The following is an 18,513-nucleotide window of genomic DNA, read 5'->3' as shown; positions in this document are numbered from 1 at the left end:
CAACAGCTGCAGCTTGAGTTTCCTTTCCAACCCTCTTCTGCCCAGTGCTGAGGCCCAACAGCAGTTTCCAGAGCTCCAGGACAGCCCTGGAGCTTTGTCCGGTGTTCGTGCCATGACCTCACTGCAACTGCAGCATGAGGCAGAGAGCAGGACCCAAACACTCTGCCCAAGGGGCCCTTCAAATAACCATATGCCCTTTGATCAACTTCGGGCTCCCCCCTCCACCTACTGCTGGGCAAGCCACCCCCCTCTTCCCACAAGCCAACTCCCACTGACCCCATCAGGACGTACAAACACAGCCATCCACACGAGCAGTTTGAAATATTTTTAAACGCTTTTATTTACAGTGCTTGTTGAAAACAATATATATATTTATATCTATCACCCTCGTGATGTCTGTGCCATAGAAAATGCTGTGGCTATATTGCCTTAAATTTACAAAAAATGGTCACAAGAAAATCTGAAGGGAAAAAATGGAAATCAAAGTTTGGTCCCCAATTGTTTCTCTCTTGATTTGTTTTAAAAAAGCCGCCAAATTAAAAAAATATGCAGCTCAATGAAATTCATATATAAAAGCAACCCTTATGTTCTGAAAAATTCACGAGGGCCAGCTTGCTGTCATGTAAACTTGGAAAAAAAAGAAAAGCTTAAAATAAATTCTGTCTCCGTGTGTCGCTTAATAGAACCATTATTTGCTTGTAATATTCTTTGTCTCTCGGGGTTCAGCGGGAAAGCAGATGAGAAGAGGCCTAGGACTGGGAAACGCACCATGAGATCTGTGCCCGCAGCCTCCTGGCTCAGGGAGGTCTGACAGCAGGCCTGGGGAGCAGGAGCTCTCAAGAATCTCACACCAGTGACAAAAACAGGCAGGAAGGGGAAAAGGGGAGGGAGGGGAAGTGCTTTGCCACGTGAGGGGCCTGGCGAGGTTATGTGCTGAGCCCCAGGGAACCATGAGATTCTTGAGGGAAGAGGATCACTGGTAAGTGGGGCGCAGGTGAAGGGATGTGGGAGACTGGGATAATTTCAGCTGGGGAATGTCATGGATGGGCTAGGTCTTTGGGTGACAAGGGAACTGCTGTCTTCCCTGTTTGAGAGCATTTCTAATCTTTCCTCATCTGAGATTGTGTGAAGCCAGAGGCTAACGGGCAGTGCAAGCACAGGCTGGAATGGAGGAGATGGACGGAACAAGGGAGATGGGAGGGGAGGGCTCAAGCTGAAGAGCCGTTTTCTGTCTTCTGTCTCTTTGGATCCGCTTCATCCTACATCAGACACGGAGAGGAAAAAGGAGTTATCATCAACAGTCACACACCAAGGCACGTAATTTCTCCACAAAATTCTTAGCTGCTGCTCTTTCCTGCATATGGAAATCTCTGCTTGGCCTGCCCTAAATCCACTCCCCTCTAAAGCACCCTTGAGTGCCTGACACAGCTGTTCTGTTCATGGTCACAGTTAAGAGATGGACAGCTCCATTCAGAGGGACACCCACGCTGTTACTTTTGGGAGGTTTAAAAATCCCAGGCTCACACCACTCCAGAAAGACCCCAAGATCCACCCTTACAAGTCCATCTCCTGGCCTGAAGCCCAGAAGACATGGGTGGTTCAGGGGTCATGGCCAAGCACAACCTCAAGCATCTTGACTCTCACTCACCCGGCACTGTGACTGCTGGTGGAAGGACCCGTATCTAACCTGTATCTAAGCAGACAAGGGTTTATTATCCCCTTGCCACATCAGATTTGTTTACCCATCTGCTGCTGAAGCAATGAGACCCGAGGCCAATTCGAGGTGCTCAGCAGCGGCATCCACATGGATTTGATCAGCACTCAGCAAATAACCTAGTTCCTTCCCCCCACCATTACTCTCTTACTACTTCTCACCTCTTCCTCCTCTGCAGATCGTTTTTCTGCGTGACCATCCTGCTCTTGCCCATTCTCATCTCCTTCTAAGCACAAGCAAGAGAGAAAATCATGCGTTAATTGAAGTAGTATTTAAGGGAATGTAATCTCACAGTCAGAGGGCTTTGAAAAGGAATTTCCCTCCATGATCCTATATTCCCCCACAGCCCGATTCCTCCAATTTTCCCTATACCAATTATTCCTACCTTCATCCTCATCACCACCTTCTTCTTCATCCACATCATCAGGATTTTCTTCGTCATCCTCATCAGCTCCATTTTCCTCATCCTGAATGAAACAAATTGGTCAGAGCAGAAACTGGCACCAGGATGACATTTCCACGTGCTCTTTGCTGCAAGTGCAACAACAATTTCCAGAGCTCCAGCCCCTTCAGACTCCAGTCTCAGACGTGCGAGTGCATTGTTACTCCGACAACATTATTCCCACCACCTCCTCCTGAACACTCCTCCCAAGCAGCCTTCTTTCATAAAACAAATACTTCCAGTCCCTCCCAACAACAGGAACCTCCTTGTCTCCCATGAGCTTACATGCCAACAAGCTGCTGCCATGCCATCCGAACAACCAGAACATCTCTGTGGTTACAGGCTAATGACTTAGCCTGTGCTCATGGTACATCTGCTTCCAGATCCCTTCTGACCTTCATCAGTCTGTGCGCTTCCTCACTGTTGCTGCCCTCCACCTTCTCCAGCTCACACTTAGGTACCTCAGGATACTTAAGTGGGTGCAGGACCACATCCCTCCTGCCACCTTCTCCCGCTTGTTCTCAACTCCATTCCCTTCTTTGATCTTTTCTCTTCGCAATGGGCCACACTGACTACACTAAATCCTTCAACGCTCATTCTCCACAATTATCTGACAGCTCGCTCTCCCTTTACTCCTCTCCCTCAGGAGCTCCCTTGGCCTGCCCTCTTTCTTAATCTCCTGTATTCCCTTCGTATTCATTACCCACAGCGAGCATAAACCCCTCCCCGAGGTCTCTAGATCTGTCCCTCAGGAGGGTCTCACCTCTACTATCTCCTTCTTCTTTTCTTTGTGGACTGCTTTCTCCTCGAGTTTTTCCTTCTTTTCTTTCCTTTCCTACATGTGAAATGAAGGGAACAAAAACAAAACAAACAAACAAAAAAAACCAAAACAAAAAACAATCCATCAACATTCCGGCGGTCAGCGGCAATAACAGACAGGGATGCTGAAACAAAGAGGGCTCGGAGGAGAGGCGGAATAACGGGAGAGGAGACATATTAGGCGTTAAATCCGCCCGCCCTGACAAAGAAAAAAAAGCAGCGAACGCGCGTCAGAGCTACTTTTAGCCACCACACGCGTGTGGAAAACAGAAGTGGCACGGAAGAGCTTTAACGATTTTTTTATTCATTTAAAAAAAAAACAAAAACCCAACAACAAAAAAACCCCAAACAAAACAAAACGACAAAAAACCCCAACCCCGTGTTTGTATGATCGAGGCGTTTCTGGACCTCTCTCTCTCTCTCCATTCCCCCCTCCCTCCTCCTTCCCCCGCCACCCGAGGGCCCGCGCTTTGTGTCCACACAACTTTCCCCCTCCACGGCGGTGACACTGTTCCCCCAACCCCTTTTCCCGCCCCCCCCCCCCCTCCCCCCCCCCCCCCACGCTCCGAGCAGAGCCGAGCCCAGCGCGCGCTCGCGCCGCCCGGCCAATGGAGGGCGGGGGCGGGGCGGGGGGCGCGAGGGGCCTCGCGCCCCCTCCCGCCCCGCCCCCGCCCCCCCATTGGCCGGGCGGCGCACGGGGGACCGCGCGCGCCCCCCGCCGTCCGGGCACCTCGCGGCGCCCTCCGCCCCCGCCTTCTCCCCCCCCCCACGTCCTCAATCCCGTTCCCTCCCTTCCCGTCGGGAGCGGGTCCGGCGGGAAGGATGGGATGGGGGGGGGGGATCCTCACCTTAGCACTCAGCTCCGCCGGTGTCTCCTCGACGCGTTTTTCCGACATCCTGGCCCCGCAGTAGCGAAGGGAAGAGGCCGGTGGGAACTGTGCGAGGGAGGAGGGAGGGAGAGAGCGAGGAGGGGTCAGCGGCGGGAGCGCGAAGTCCCAGCGGTCGGCAGGCGGCGGCGGGATCCCGCCCTGGGGGCCAAAGTACCAGGGTCTCCCGCGGTGGGGGGATCCGCCGGGGCAGGGGATTTATACAGCGGCCGGTGACGAGGGAAGGAGGGACCTGGGGAGGGAGGAGAGAGGGACGGGAGGCGGAGGAGGGAGGAGAGAGGGACGGGCCGCTAGAACAATGTGCGCTCCGCCGCGGCCGCCCGGCAGCGGGGGCGCACCGCGGGTCCTCGCCAAGGCGCTGCGCGGCCCCGTCGAGGCCGGGCGAGAGCCCCGCTCCACGCCGAACCGCGGGGCTGGGGCACCGACGAGCACTGTCCGGGGAAGGGAGCCGAGCCCTGTGCCCGCGGCACGGCGGGAAACCGCCCGTACAGGCTGGCCGGCTCTCCCCGAAGCACCCGGGGGAGGCGAGGAGCGGCGCTGCGGGGCCGTGTAGGAGGGCAGCGCTGGCGACACGCGGCCTCCTGCCTGGAATTTTCCACTCCAGCTGCCCGCCTGCCCGCCCTCCCGCTGGAAGCGCTCCCAACGGCAGGGCTCCTCCCGCCCCTCCCCTCCCTCCTATCCCCCCCCACCCGGCGCTGGGCGCTTTTCCCGCGCTCTGCGCGCGGCAGGGTGAGTGGGCGGGGCCTCGCGGACGAAGTGGGCGGGGCTTTACGTGGGCGGGGCCTCTGGCCCCTGGGGGAGGGGGGCATATTAGCGATCGCATTCCCCCCCCCCCCGTCCCCATATAAGGAGGAGCTCGCGGCCGGGACGCCTGATTGGGCTATTCAAATGAGCTCTCTGCCTGGCAACAGGTTTCCTATTGGTTGGCGGCGGCCGGCTCGTGGGGGGGGCGCGCGGCCGTTTGGTGCAGCGGGAGGGGCCGCTGGCACGTGGGGTAGCGGGAAGGCGCGCGAGGGACGGGGAGCGTTTCCGCGCCCGTGGCCGTGGAACGGGGAGTCCCGCCGGGATCGGATCGGACCTTGTACGGGACCGCCTTCCGCCTTCGGTGGGCGCCGCGGGTACCGGCCGGGCAGCGCACGGCGTGCAACACTGACCCCTGCCGCCCGCCCGCCTCGGAACCCGGGCTGTGGCTGACACACTGGCAGAGGCCCCCTCCGGGCTGAAAACGATCGCCGCCCAGCTCCGAGTCTCCCTTTAGCCAAAGGTCCTTCCTGCAGAACGGCAGGTGGTGGCTTGCAGCTGCAGGGATTTGTTGCTAACAAAACAGATGTTCCCGTAGCCGCACTTCAGACCGTTGTTTGTCAGCTTGAGAAGACCGGGATGACTAAATTCCCTTCACCTTCCCCAGAAGCTTTATGTTGTCCCTCTCTTAGTCACACGCACACACACAAAATCTGCATACACTTGCAAGCCTACGTGCAAAACTAAGTGTGCACGTGAGCACATACAGGTATACACGTGTACACAGTCATTCTCACAGGTACAAGGCAAGGTTATTAATCCATCCAGTTGGAAAATGTGTTAAGGCACACAAGTCTCCCTTGTCCTTCAGACACAAACTCGGCCTCTGTGCAAAGTCAGGATTTAGGAACTGGTGCTCTGAGTTTAATCGAATGGGTCTCAGTTTGAGCATTTACTAGAAAAAGCAATTTGGTATTTGTGGAACAGGGAGGGCACCGAGTACACCTCTCCTGAAGGAAAGTATGAAAGGGATGGGATAAATTATAATCTGTGTGACAGGGACATAGGAGGTCCCCACCTCGTCATCTCATCTCCTCCACAGCTACAGCTGCTTCTCTGATGATCTGACTATTTGACATTCTTCCCAGCTACACAGTGCATGGTGCCTGCCCCAAAGAAGCAGTCATGTAACTGATGTTAGTCTAGACGTACAGATCTAGACTAGTACCAAAATAAAACATCATGAAAATGCATGCATTAATTATTTTTTATCCCCCAACTGTTTCACAAAGCCCCTCTGGCCAAATTCTCAAGTCTGTCAGCTATCAGCATTTGAAATCTTGTTTGGTTCAAGCACCCTTCTTTCATCCTTCTCTTCTGCAAGAAAAAAATCCTAATTTCCAGAGATACACCCAAAAATGGGAGCCAAACAAATTCTCTAAAGTGGCCAAATGTTGTTCCTCTCTGCTTCTGCTTGTCAGGAGACGCATGGCTCATGGCTCTGCTGTTTTCTTCACCAATTCAAGATTTTATCCTTTCCTTTACATGCTCAGCTACTGAAAATGCAAAACTACACCAACACGTATCCCTTGGCAAAGACATTTTCACATTAATGCACAAACAGGCCTTGACACAACATCCTAGAGGGGAAAAAGCAAGGATTATGTTCAGTGATGTCACCGTGCCCAAAGCTCCATGTTGACACAGATCGCACACCCACAGATGCAAATAGACAAAACACCTGTTTGTGTGAGGGAAGCGTGTTTCCAGCAACCTGTAGAATGGGGCTGTTGGGTCAGTGCTACAAACTGGCCACTGGCCATCTCTCCCTTTTTCCCCCAGCACTTGCAGTGTGCAGCCTCACATTGTTCCTTCCGCGCTCCGCACCATATCCCCTTTGCAATCTTGGCTTCGTCTGCTGCTCCTCGACATTTGCTTCCTACCTCTGTTCTTGGTAGCATTCTTCCCATGGCCCTTTCCCTGGCTTCTCTTTGTGACATCCTGTATCACATTTACAAAATTCATCTTGTATCCCCTCCTTTTGTTTTCCACGTTCCATTTTGCCCTGCGTGCATGTATCAACTATGTTTTTCCCTTTAAATCCAATGTGAAACTCTTCTTCATGTCTTGTGACCTGCCAGTTTCTGCATTCTGACTCTGCTTGCCCTTCAGATCCCGATGGTGAGATTCCCTGGGCTTCTAGTGTGCAGCTGCTTCCCTCGGGCCCTGAGGGTATCCCTTGACTGTCTCACCTAGCTCTTCCCTATGTCTTCTGCTCCTCCACCTGATCTGTGCCACTCTGTGCCTGCCAGATCAATCTGCAGCTTTTTTCTGCTCCCCTTTCCCATCTGTGCTTTCCCCTTTGTTGCAAATGCAAGTATACTCATTGTGCGCTCTGCAGATGCCAGTCCCTGTTCAGTATGTTCTGTAGTCTTTGTCTGTAGTTGCTCTGCCAACTCAGCAGAATATATTCCATCCTTTTCGGAGACTTATGTCCTTAGACAAAATGAGGGAGATGCAGAAGTTACATGACAGTTCATTGTGTGGAACAAACACTACGCGTGTCTGTCTGCAGCCTGGACAACAATGGGAGTGTAATTTTCTTTGTACAAAGTCACAATTTTGGTGCTGTTTGTGCTTGGTGTATATGTAGTGTGCATGTGTTTAGGTGCAGTACATACCTGTTTGTGTATGGAGGGGATATTTTCCCTTTGTTACATGCATTTACTTGTGTGAGTGTAGAAAGTATGGTTCTTTTCTAGTGAGACATGCACTGAGCTTGCAGGCGTGTGTCATAATACATAAGCACGTGGTTGCGATGTGTTTGGGCTTTCATGCATGGTATGTATTTTTCTGCTTCTGGAACAGGCAGGGTAAGTGCACCTAGAAGCAATTATTTATGCAGTTTGGTTTAATACCTGGCTAGTCTTGTCACTGTGTTCCATTGGGGGGCAGGGGGGACAAGGACTTTTCTGTTTGTGTTGAAGGCTGAACTAACTCAGCCATTTTCTGAGCAAAAGCAAAGCACAAGACTGGGTATTTTAAGAATTATGTTTAGTGAACTAACTGGTAAGTGATTTCAAAACTCTCCCAAACTGTTTGCTGAATAACAAAAGAGCAGAAGGATGTGTATTTGCATTAAATTTTTTTAAATTTACATAAACCCAGAAACAGAGAGTATCTGTCCTTTCACTTACAGCAAGACTAGCAAAATCTCAATGTGCAGAGGGAATGCGTTTGAATGCATTTATGTATTTCATCCACACTGTTCATCTTTCTGTACTGCGTCCATTAAAAATCCAGACAGATAATCAGCTTTCATGATGCTGTATCCTGAAGTTAAGAGGAAATACCCAAGAATTCAACCAGTGGCCAACTTTGCATTGGGAAATGGCTTCCTGAGATGCAGCACATTTAAATAAGCCCTGTAGGAGGGCTGGGAAGCAAGGGTAGGTAACACAAGGAGAGGAAGCAAGAGGAGTAGAAGGGAGAGATAAGCCTGTCAGAAGACTGGAAAGGGAAGGGATGTTTTCAATCGTGATTTTTGAGAGCCTCTCTTTGCTAACACAGCACAGATGGAGGTCGTGGTTCTCACTCACAGTGTGACAGACGCACTCTTACCACGAGCAAAATATTCTGAAAGTAACTGCTGCCACGCAACGCAAGCTGAAGCCACCACAAGCTGGCTCTAGCATCCCAAATATGAATTGTCACATTTGAGGTTCAAATCAGAGCTGTCCTTCACTCGGGGTGCCCTTCATCTGAGGTCAGAGTTAGTTGTTGGGTGACAATTACGTAAGAGGCACAGATGAAGGGAACCAATGAGGAAGTGGCTGTGGGTAGCTCTGACTTCTGGTAACGAGGATTTCTTTGTCTTACAGGCGGCCACAGGGGCCCCAGAACATTTGGATGCGTTAAGAAGCTGTTTCTGTCTTCCTGGCCCAAATGATCGGTCCCTGGAAGCAGCAGGTAACAAGGCATGATTTTTCATCGTTCCCTTTATTTACCTTCACCACGTGATACTCAGTTTGCTTTTCAGACGCTTCCGCCGTGGTTGCCCCTCGGCTGTGCCGCCGAGGGCCATGGGGATGCCGGGGGGGGGGGAGCTGCTGGCAGGAGCCCGCGGTAGGCGGGAGAAGGTGGAGTTGAGGCAGCAGCGCCATTCATCCCTCTTCCATTTTGCCCTTCACTCACCTCCTCCAGGCTGCCTGCTGAGCTCCTTCTCCCGCCCCTTCCCCCTATTCTCTGCCGCTTCCAGCACAACCTGGGCAGCTTAAAAAAAAAAAAAAAAAAAAAAAAAAGAAAGGAAATGGGGAGACATAATTGTTTTTATTTGTGATGAAAAGAGAAGCAACCTAAATAGAGAATGTGAGAGGAGCAAGATGGGAGCCTTGCTTTTCATTCACACCCCCACGTTGCTCATTATTCTGACCTAGCAAATGGCCAGCCCCTTGGAGCATGTTAGGCATAATGTGGTGAGTACTGTACAGAAACCTCTCCTACTCCTACTGCAGCAACAGCTCCTGCATTCCTGGGAACTGTGGTCTGTCCACATTCCAGAAAAGGGTAGCCTTTCCAATTCCTCCTTCCAGGGTTTCACCCAGCATTTGCCACTAGCACAACTCTGCAAACCAGGCTCTCTCAAGGTTTGCTGAGCTGGTAATAGCCCTGTTAATGCAGTCTTTGGTAACATGTGTCCATCACGTGTAAGGACTTTCTATGAGGCTGCAGAAATATCCAGCAAGACTGGATATATCCAGCCCTCAGTCTCATGAATTTAGCCCTTGGGGTTGCAGGCCACTTGCAGAAGAGCAGCATTAGGGACAGAAAAAGGATCTGCAAAGAAGTATTTCTCCTTTCTGCTATAAACTCCTTTCTGTTCCTTCCTATCTCTGTCTTTGGAAGGCAGCAATGCCTGACTTACTATTTGGAAAATAGTAAGGGAACTTTGAGGGAGTCCTACCATCTCTAGGACATTGCAGGAATAGGAGGATCAATGGTACCTGGGGGACAGCAAATCATTTTATCCCAAATCTGGGGTAAAGAAGAAGGAAATAAGAACCCAGATGTTTACATTCATGCTCTTTACCTGTCTTTGAATCCTGACACTTGAGGTCAACTCCACGCTCCAGTCAAACACCAACAGAGCCTCAGAGCAAAAATAAAACTCACCAGACAGGAAAGGTTTTCCAGACTGGAAGTCTCTGAAGGATGATTCAGGGTTGCAGAAGCAGTATCAGAGTGGCCGAGACAGCGCTAGCAGAAGCTCTGTGTGAACTTCAGTGCTCACAGATGAGCTCTGAGCTGGTGAGAGGAGGGTGTTTCAGCAGCTCACCTGTGAACAGCCTCCCTAAGGAGCACTGCCTAAGGGCTTTGGCCCTGCTTAGCCCATGCCCTGCCCATAGGACCTGTGTCCACCTCACAATCCTGCACCATTGTGCTGTCTGCAGCTTCCATGATGTGGACGTTGGTTTCAGCCTGTGCAGAATACAATCACCAGATACAGCAGGGGATTTCTGAAGAGCCTTCTGCATATACCCAGGTGTGGGCCTCCAGCAAAAGGTCTTCTTTATGGACACCAAGCAGTTTTGGGACCTGCTGTAGCAAGAAGTATTGCCAAGCCCTCTATGCATTTCACCATGCGAAGCACGTTACTGTATCATTTTCCTCTGTCAGACTCCGAAATCCAAGGACATGGCTCCTGCCACAACTCAGGAGGTCGATTTCTCAACCACATCTTGCAACCTGCTATTTCCAGTCCTCTGGCACAGGTTCAGTCTGGCTCCTGCACATAGTGGGCCGGATGCAACAGTCAGCAGAAGCACCATTAAGGAAGCGAGCCCTGGGCTGGAGCTGGGATGAGTCAGTCTGCTCTCTTCCCTGTAATCCAGTGGAGCTGGTGATAGCTGAAGGCAACCACCGTTCCCCAGGGATGGTGACAGAGGTGTTACCCTCCCCCCTGATTTGTGGAGATTCCCCACTACCTCTGTAGGTGCCACACACCGAGTACCTGCACTTCGTCTGTGGTTCCTGGTGGCTGTCCAGGGTCAGTGGTGACCCACAGCTGGCTTGCAAAGTGCTCTCCCTGCTTCTGCCAGGCAGAGCACTGGTGTGTGTGCGCTGTCCGTGCACTCGGCACAGGGAAACAGCTCCATCGGTGCCTCCTACATGCCCACACCACAGAGGAAGCCTGGGATGAGTGCTGACCCTGCAGCAGCCGGGCATTGCTGCTGACTCTGGCCAGGAACCAACTGGCCACCAGCCACTGGGGTTATCACAGAATCACTGAATATTCTGAGCTGGAAGGGACCCACAAGGATCATAGTGTCCAACTCCTGGCCCTGCACAGGACATCCCCAAGAATCACAGCATGTCTCTGAGAGCATTGTCCAAACTCTGTCAGGCTTGGTGCTGTGACCACTTCCCAGAGGAACCTGTTCCAGTGCCCAACCACCCTCTGGCTGAAAATTTTCTAATATCCAACCTAAACCTCCCCTGACACAATTTCAGGCCATTCCCTGTCACTGGTCGCCAGAGAGATCAGAGCCTGCCCCTGGGCTTCCCCTGGCGAGGAAGCTGCGTACAGCGGTGAGGCCTCCCTGAGGCCCCTCTATTCCCGTTACACCCTCACGATCCCTGTCGGGCGCTGCCCGGCGCAGGCCGGGAGCGCTCCCCGCGGGGGCCGCCAGGGGGCGCTGTGCCGAGCGGCCCATACCCACCCCCGCCCTCCCCCAGGGCGGGCGCGCATGCGCGGTGCGGGCGCGGCGGGGGCAGCGCGGTCCGGTCCGCGATGGGCGCGGAGGCGTGAGCGGCCCCAGCGGCTCCGGGAGCGCCGAACGGGAGCGCCGCGCCCGCCACCACCGCCAGGCACGGCAGGGCTGGGCAGGGCAAGGCGGGGGCGGGGGGAGCGCCGCCGTCACCTGCCCGGGATGGCGGCGGGGCGGGGGGGCCGGTTCCGCCGCTCCGCCCCTCCCCGCCCTCGGCCCCGGCTGTGCTCACCGCCCTCTCCCCTCCGCAGAGGCCGCCCCCGAGCGAGGGAAGCATGTTCCGGCTGATGAGGGATGGCGAGCCGGAGGATCCCATGTTTGCCATGTGAGTCGGGCAGGGCATCCTCAGGATGGGGGGGAGGGGAAGCGGCGGGAGGGAGAGATGCGAGATCGCCCTCGGGATCGGCGCGGGGGCAGATCCCCGCGCTCCCCCTCGCGTCCGGACAGGCGGGCAGAGGCCTTTGCCGGGCTGCGGAGGAGCTGTCTGGGGACAAACACAAACATCCTCCCAGGGGGCAGCGCGGGGAATAACCTGGTTCGCGCTGGTCCCGTTTCCGTGATATTGGAGCGTGGTCTTGAAGGAAAGCATAATAAAGTAGGCCAAAAGGCATCGCAGCTGCCTGAGAGGAGGAGAGGGCTGGAATAGCTAATCTGTTTCTTTGCGCAAGGATTCCTTTTTCTTATGCGAAGTAGGGTTGCAGTTCGGATAGATAAAATCTGCTGTTCCATCCAGTGTTTGTTGCTGCTGTGCACAGGAACTCATTAATGGAGCTGTTGGAGACTGCTGAAGCAGTTGTCAAGTTGTGACGAACAAAGTAAAGAGAAGCCAACGGGTAGTTTTGAAACACGAGTATTGAAATCTAACAAAGGTCCCGACGACTCTTCCTGGGATTCCTTTTACTGAATGTTTTTGTTTCTGTCCACAGTCCAGAAATTGGATGCTATTGATAAATTTTGGCAGTGACACTAAGTTGGCAGTCCTTGCCAAAGTGGATAAGGAATAGACTGTTAACACAGGAAGAATTTGATTATGTTAAGCACTGAACTACTAGAAATTTTGTGAAATTAACGTATTTAGAAGAGTAGTCATTTTTTTGCTGATAAAATTGGTAATAAGCAAGAATTTTATCAGCTGCAAGCAAATTAGCAGGAGAGGAAACTTTGTCCCAGTTAGTCACAGGATGACTGTGTGTTCCTCTCATTGATGTGGGAGGTATGAGTCTAGCTTTTATTATGGGAAGCACTTCCAGGAGAGACAGAAAAGTACTGGTTTGTAGTAGGTGCTTTTGTGATCTCAGGTACAGTCTGCTGTTGGGGTTATTAACGCTCAAGAGGGATAATTGCAGTCTATAAGATGTGCAGGAAAACAGCTATGGTATTTCAGAGAAGTTTTTTACTGTGGCCACTGTAAGCTGTGACTCTTTTTCCTTACTGTCCTTTTCTTCCTCTTGCTTCTCTGGCATGTGTGAATGTGTGCAGCCCTCAAAGGGAAGGCTGCAAAAGAAGGGAAAACTAGTTAGGGACCCCAGTTATTGTTCCCTTTCCTTCTCAAATCTGCAAAAGCTGTATGTGATCTCAACCCCTCGACCAGATGTTGAGACGATTTGTGGTGGCAGAGGGGTGTCAAGCCACACAGTCCATTCTGGAGGTTTCCGTCTCGCATTGGAGTGTTTGTATGCATGTACATGGGAGGGGTGAGAAGACAATATGCAGGATCTCATGCTCTCTGGTCCTATTAAGTGTAGTCTTCTCTTTGCAGCCAGGACGGTCTTAGTGCAGCTCCCTGCAAAATGAAGAACTGTCCTTTTAGAAGGGCTTGATTGTTTTGCAGAGCTCTTAACATAGAGGGTTTTTTTAGCAGAAGAGGAAAGGACTGTGAAATGGTGGCAGATCTGAGAAGTGGCCTTCGTTTGTTAGAGCAGTGAGGTTCTGGAATGGCCTTGGTCATGCTTGGCTCCAAAGCAGTACAGGGAGCAGAACACCAACCTGCTTCTGAGCAGACAGCAATTAGTACCTGAGAAGGCTTCTGTGGTATAATACCCTCTATTACAAGACATGAGATGGGATTCAGAGGTCCCTTCCAGCCCCAAGGATCACCACGCACAACAACGAATTCTCGGGATTCTCAATTTTCAGCCTGGAAAGGAATGCATAGTTACGTTAGAAAAACTTGGAGTCACAAGGGGCGGATTGTATGGGGCTTTGTCCTCACCATTTTTCTCTCAACCCTTCCAAAAGGGATCCTTTTGCCATCCATCGACAGCACATGAACCGCATGCTCTCTGGAAGTTTCGGGTTTGGCCCACTCCTTGGCATCACCGATGGGACCACACCAGGGGCTCGCCAGGCTGGCCGCAGGATGCAGGTAAAAGGGAGGCTGAGTACAGGGTAGAACTTCTGGAACTACCTTGTTGGCTTGTATTTCCCACTGTTCCTGGGTTGGGCACCCTCCTCGCCTTCACATGGATGGTGGGTGCAGCACTGATGTCTAAAGCAGTGGTATCCTGGTCCTTCTCTTTACTCCACATCCGTTAATACGTTGAATGCAACTGCATTCTAGGTTGGATGGGAGGAAGGGAATAAATATGTTATTTCTAGAGGACATGAATTAATATAAGTGGGAGAAATTTAGGAGCATTACCTCATGACCGGTTTGTTAGGGGTGATACGGTTTGGACCATCATGAGTCCATGGGGCACTTCCTTGATCTGTAGAGCCTGAGTGTTCCCAGTTCTGTTTCTGAGAAGGATTAGTGTGTTCTGATGAGGATCTAGTGTTTGGTTGTTGCAAAGTCATTCTCTGTTCTGCTTTTCTGTTGTCCTGGCAGGCAGGAGCTATTTCACCCTTTGGGATGCTCGGCATGGTAAGTTTTCTGTTTTTCTGGGTCAAACTGGAGGTTTTCCAAGTAGTGGCTCTGTACTGAGATTCATCAGTACAGTGTGCAACCAGTACTAAAATGTAGCAATCTGAGCACAGCCACGTAGTGAGTGGGAATGTCTGAGGAGACCAGGATGAGCTCTAGATTTATAGTAAATGGAATACAGAAGAGGGTATTGAACTGAAACTGGAAGCATCTGGTTTCTCTTGGATCTGTCATTGAGTTGCTTTATAACTTCAGACCTTTACCTTGTTTCCCTCTAATGTTTTAATCTTGTCCACAAGCTGGTTTAGAGGAGAGATTCTAACTCTGTTTATATGGGAAAGTTGTGTTTGCACCTTGACCAGAGAAAACCCATAAAGCTGTTATAGCACAATATTTCACGGGAATTGGGACAGTTAATATCCGAGAAGAGCAGGTAGTCCCTTAATAACCTCATATGTCTGAAAAGAAGCTGCGGATCTGTTTGGAGGTAATGGAGGAACTGTGAGAATGCGAGTAAAGGACTTGGCCATCAGTAGGCAGAGGTGGTTATTGCACCTCTTTTGCCAGTGGTGGCAGACGGAAAAGCCAGCTGAATACTTCAGTTCAACAGGACTGAAATGAGAATTGGCTGTGTGTACGTGAGAACACCGTGCTTGGAGCCTGCTGATCTCCATCGTCTACTAAAATAATACAGTGGAAATAGCTTATTCCAGCTCCAGCAACCTTAACTGTCTTACACTGCAGAATTGCCTTAATGAAAGAGACTTCCATGTCCCGGAATTTTTGCAGCTCAGAGAAGGATTAATAAGACTGCAAACAAATCAAAGCATAATAATATTGCATGTGAGTACTGCTCTGCTGGAAACGAGAACAAGAGGCTACTCGAGGAAACGAAAAAAAAAGAAATCAGCAAGTTTGAAGTGACATCGTAATTTTGTTTACATATTGTGCAATTAACCCGTGAGACCTGCTGGCCCAGTGTGTTACTGCAGCCCTCAGGTTTACAGGATGGAAAAGGCAGGTGTTTGTAGGGAAAATAAGCAAATTGTTGTTATGCTAGAAAGAATACAATCAGTGGAAACTTCCTTAAGATTGCTGTTAGTGCACATGCTGAGATTTCTTCTCTTAACTTTGCTGAGTACCTGGACTCACAAACCCCAGTGCATTGGTAGTTGGATCCAAACTAAAAAAACAGCCTTTGCCAGAACACTTGGGCAATGCAACCTGAGAGAATGGAGAGAACAGCAATCTCAGATTCTGGGGACTTTTTTCTGCACTACTGAAAGAAGGGGAAAAGAACAAGGTTTCTGTTCTTAGGTTTTTGTCCCTTGAAGGTAGTTTTGTTGTTCTTTCCTCATGTCTCTTTCCAAACTAACTAATCTTGTCTTCTCTTTTGCTTTTTATCAGGCAGGTGGCTTTATAGATATGTTTGGGATGATGAATGACATGATTGGAAACATGGTAAGAAACCTCCATAAACCCTCTGAATTGAAGGGAGTACTGAGGGTGCTCCTCCCTCTAATGCCTCCCATCTTACTGTGCTGCTTGGTATGGGCTGTGCCCCAGCTGTCAAGGTGGCAGAGGCTGTAAGCTTTGCTTCATCGCTGGGGACTGTGACAGAGAGCTTGTTCCTGAGTGCAGGAAGAAGAGAGGGATGAGGAAGGAAGTGTAGGAGTAGACTTGTTTAGAAAGAAACAAGTATTAATTTAACAGGAAGATGTATTCTCCAGAAGAATGGACCAATGGCGATTATATTCTTCCTGTAGTAATTTCTTCCTACTTCCTACAGAGAGAATTAACTGCCATCTCTTTTTGCCTTCCATTCCTTCTTGCAGGAGCATATGACAAGTGGTGCTAACTGCCAGACATTTACCTCCTCAACTGTCATCTCCTATTCCAACCTGGGTGATGGGCCTAAAGTCTATCAGGAGACCTCAGAGATGCGTTCGGCACCCGGCGGGGTAAGGAGGAGGCTGCTCGCTTTGCTGTGGGTGGGTGGGCTTTGTTTGGTGGCTTCTGTGGGTGGCCACCCACAGCACTTTGGCTTCACAAGCAGTTGCAGCTCAAGGAGCACATTGTGGTTCTTGTGACTCACTGAACCATGCCGAAGGCTGCTGGGAGGAGATGGGAAGCACTGGTGGGGGGAATCCATTTTTCAGTCTTCACTGCGTTGTGTTTGATGTGCTGGGAGTGGTGGCAGTGCAAGGTGGCTGAAATACTGCAGGCGAGAATCAGGGTGCTGTGTGGGGCTGGGAGAATGAAGGGGAGTGTTGATTCTACATGGGAATCTGCCCCCAGATCCGTGAGACTAGACGAACTGTAAGGGACTCGGACAGTGGCCTGGAACAAATGTCGATTGGACACCACATCAGGGAGAGGGCCCACATCATGCAGCGGTCCCGGAACCATCGCACGGGTGACCAGGAGGAGAGGCAGGACTACATCAACATGGATGAAAGTGAGTAGTGCCCATGTCCTCCTCCCAGCAAAGCCAGGTGCTACTTCCCCAGCTCCTCCCCATCTGCACTTGTTCCTTCCCTACACAGGTGATGCAGCCGCATTTGACGATGAGTGGAGGCGAGAGACATCCCGCTTCCGGCCGCAGCGGGGGCTGGATTACCGGCGTCATGAAGGCGGCGGTGGCCGTCGGGCTGAAGGGACTCGTCTCGCGATCCAGGGCCCTGAGGATTCTCCCTCCAGACAGTCCCGTCGGTATGACTGGTGAACTCAGAGCAGACCTTGTGGGGGGTGCAGCGTGGCCACCCCCAGATCTACCTATGCGCTCTTGTAAGTCTTAACAAGTTTTTTTTCCTCATCTCCCACTGCACGGTTGCCTCTTAGCCACAGGATTTCCTTTTGTTTGCCCCAATCTTACCTTATTTTGAGGTTTCAATTGGAAATGGGTTTTCCCACTTTGAGAGAGCAGGGGAAGATGTGAATATTGAGAAACTACTGTGCTGAACGGGAAGATGGAAGCCGTTCAAGTTAGCTTTGTCATCAACAAAAGATGTGTGGCATCAACCTTAACCGATGTTATTGTACGACATGATGTAGGATTGCAATCTGTGGAGTGTTTATACTGTCATTGTATAGAACGTATAGAACACAGAAACCATTTGCTGTCCATCCAGTTTGAAATACAAGTAAGTGCTGGTGTCTGCTCTCCCATGTTTTGTATAGGGCTCACTAGGATGTGATCTACTCCTTGAAAAGGGACATTTTTCCCTTTTTTTGATGTCTAGACATCAGGTTTAAACATGTCTTTTTCTGTCTTCTGTGCTGCTTTCTAAGCATCACTTACTCTTTTTATGTTTTCTGTTTCCCTTCCTCCCAGGTACAGACAGTGAAACTCTGAAGCCCCTTCAAAGCACCACTTGGACCCTCCTCAAATTTAGTATTAACCTCCCTCTCACTTCAGAATTGAAACAAAGCAACTAATCTGCATTGCTCTTTTTCGCCCCATTTGGGTGCTGCAGTGGGGCATGGGGAATCTCACTGATGTGCAAGGAACACATTAATTGCCCATTCCCTTTCTGCTGTCCCTTGGCTCTGTTCTTTCTGCCAGTAGTGATGGGCATGAGGAGCTGCCACCTTGCCTCTTCCATCCTTTCCACTCTTTCTGTGCTGGGTTGGGCTGGCTCTGGAGTTTGTGTTTAGTCCCCTGTGAAAGGAATATGAGGGAATTCTGCTAGAACCCCCTGTCAGTCCCCTTACTGGGACAGAGGCTTCAATTCCTCTCCTGCTCCTTGGTGCATCTATGGAGAAGCAGAGAAGGTTGTGTGTGTTAGAGAAGGGAGGAGCAGAACAAAAGCTGGATCAGCCTGTGGGCCCCCCCGACCCCTCTTCAATCAGCTCCCCCACTTTTTTAATTTGTGAAACTTGTAACTAGATGTTTACTGAATAAAGAAACAAACTGTAAAGAATTGTTGGAGCAGTCTTTACTTTCAGCTGACCTAAGTGTGCCTGCTGTGGAATTAAGTAACCTCTTCCACATCCTTGGGAAATTGCTGAGGAGAGACTTGGTGTTTAATTCTAAGGTTTTGTTTTCTTACAGAAAATAACCTTATATCCTTCCCATATAGTCACACAGTGAGATGATGCTCAACATGGAAAGAAGACCCAAGACATCACAGTTTGCAAAAAATACCCTTTAATTGCTGTAGTTTTGCTGAGCACTCAAGGGAAATTGGTTGGTCTTTCTTGCTGCCTGGTCATCTGTGCAGCCCTGAATTGGGCCTCTGGGGTTCCTGCACCACCAGGGAATATTTCCATTATTTTCT

General features: G+C 50.8%; 2 protein-coding genes across 3 annotated transcripts; one reads left to right on the top strand and one right to left on the bottom strand.

The window, feature by feature from the left end:
• Nucleotides 1-315: 315 nt before the first annotated feature.
• On the bottom strand, nt 316-4,361 carry PTMS (parathymosin). The gene is made up of 5 exons (XM_027710414.2): nt 3,824-4,361; nt 2,920-2,991; nt 2,100-2,181; nt 1,876-1,940; nt 316-1,259 (listed from the first exon to the last, which is right to left on the bottom strand). The coding sequence occupies exons 1-5, from the start codon at nt 3,869-3,871 to the stop codon at nt 1,209-1,211; spliced, it is 318 nt and encodes a 105-aa protein (XP_027566215.1). The 5' UTR covers nt 3,872-4,361; the 3' UTR covers nt 316-1,208.
• Nucleotides 4,362-8,487: 4,126 nt separating this feature from the next.
• MLF2 (myeloid leukemia factor 2) lies at nt 8,488-18,156 on the top strand. Of its 2 annotated transcripts, none has more exons than XM_039387460.1 (9): nt 8,488-8,572; nt 11,622-11,695; nt 13,609-13,735; nt 14,198-14,233; nt 15,641-15,694; nt 16,069-16,194; nt 16,532-16,691; nt 16,780-17,020; nt 17,568-18,156. In XM_039387460.1, exons 1-8 carry the CDS (start codon nt 8,549-8,551, stop codon nt 16,956-16,958), a joined length of 780 nt encoding a protein of 259 aa, XP_039243394.1. In that variant the 5' UTR covers nt 8,488-8,548; the 3' UTR covers nt 16,959-17,020; nt 17,568-18,156. The 2 variants fall into 2 exon arrangements, with proteins under 2 accessions (XP_039243394.1, XP_027566208.1); XM_027710407.2 differs by lacking the exon at nt 8,488-8,572 and adding an exon at nt 11,372-11,470.
• Nucleotides 18,157-18,513: the final 357 nt, after the last annotated feature.

Source organism: Pipra filicauda, unplaced genomic scaffold, assembly GCF_003945595.2.
Source record: "Pipra filicauda isolate LSUMZ 115617 unplaced genomic scaffold, ASM394559v2 scaffold567_size291404_pilon, whole genome shotgun sequence".
Classification (NCBI taxonomy): domain Eukaryota; kingdom Metazoa; phylum Chordata; class Aves; order Passeriformes; family Pipridae; genus Pipra; species Pipra filicauda.
Note: the sequence above shows the minus strand (reverse complement) of the source record. Positions and strands in the feature narration are given on the sequence as shown.

Coding starts and splice junctions, on each gene's coding strand:
- PTMS (XM_027710414.2), bottom strand. CDS start 3,871: ATGTCGGAAAAACGCGTCGAGGAGACACCGGCGGAGCTGAGTGCTAAG. Junction 1,941..2,099: donor AGGTGGTGATGAGGATGAAG/GTAGGAATAATT, acceptor GCTTGTGCTTAG/AAGGAGATGAGAATGGGCAA. Junction 1,260..1,875: donor GATCTGCAGAGGAGGAAGAG/GTGAGAAGTAGT, acceptor TGTCTGATGTAG/GATGAAGCGGATCCAAAGAG.
- MLF2 (XM_039387460.1), top strand. CDS start 8,549: ATGATCGGTCCCTGGAAGCAGCAG. Junction 8,573..11,621: donor TCGGTCCCTGGAAGCAGCAG/GTAACAAGGCAT, acceptor TCCCCTCCGCAG/AGGCCGCCCCCGAGCGAGGG. Junction 16,692..16,779: donor CTACATCAACATGGATGAAA/GTGAGTAGTGCC, acceptor TTCCCTACACAG/GTGATGCAGCCGCATTTGAC.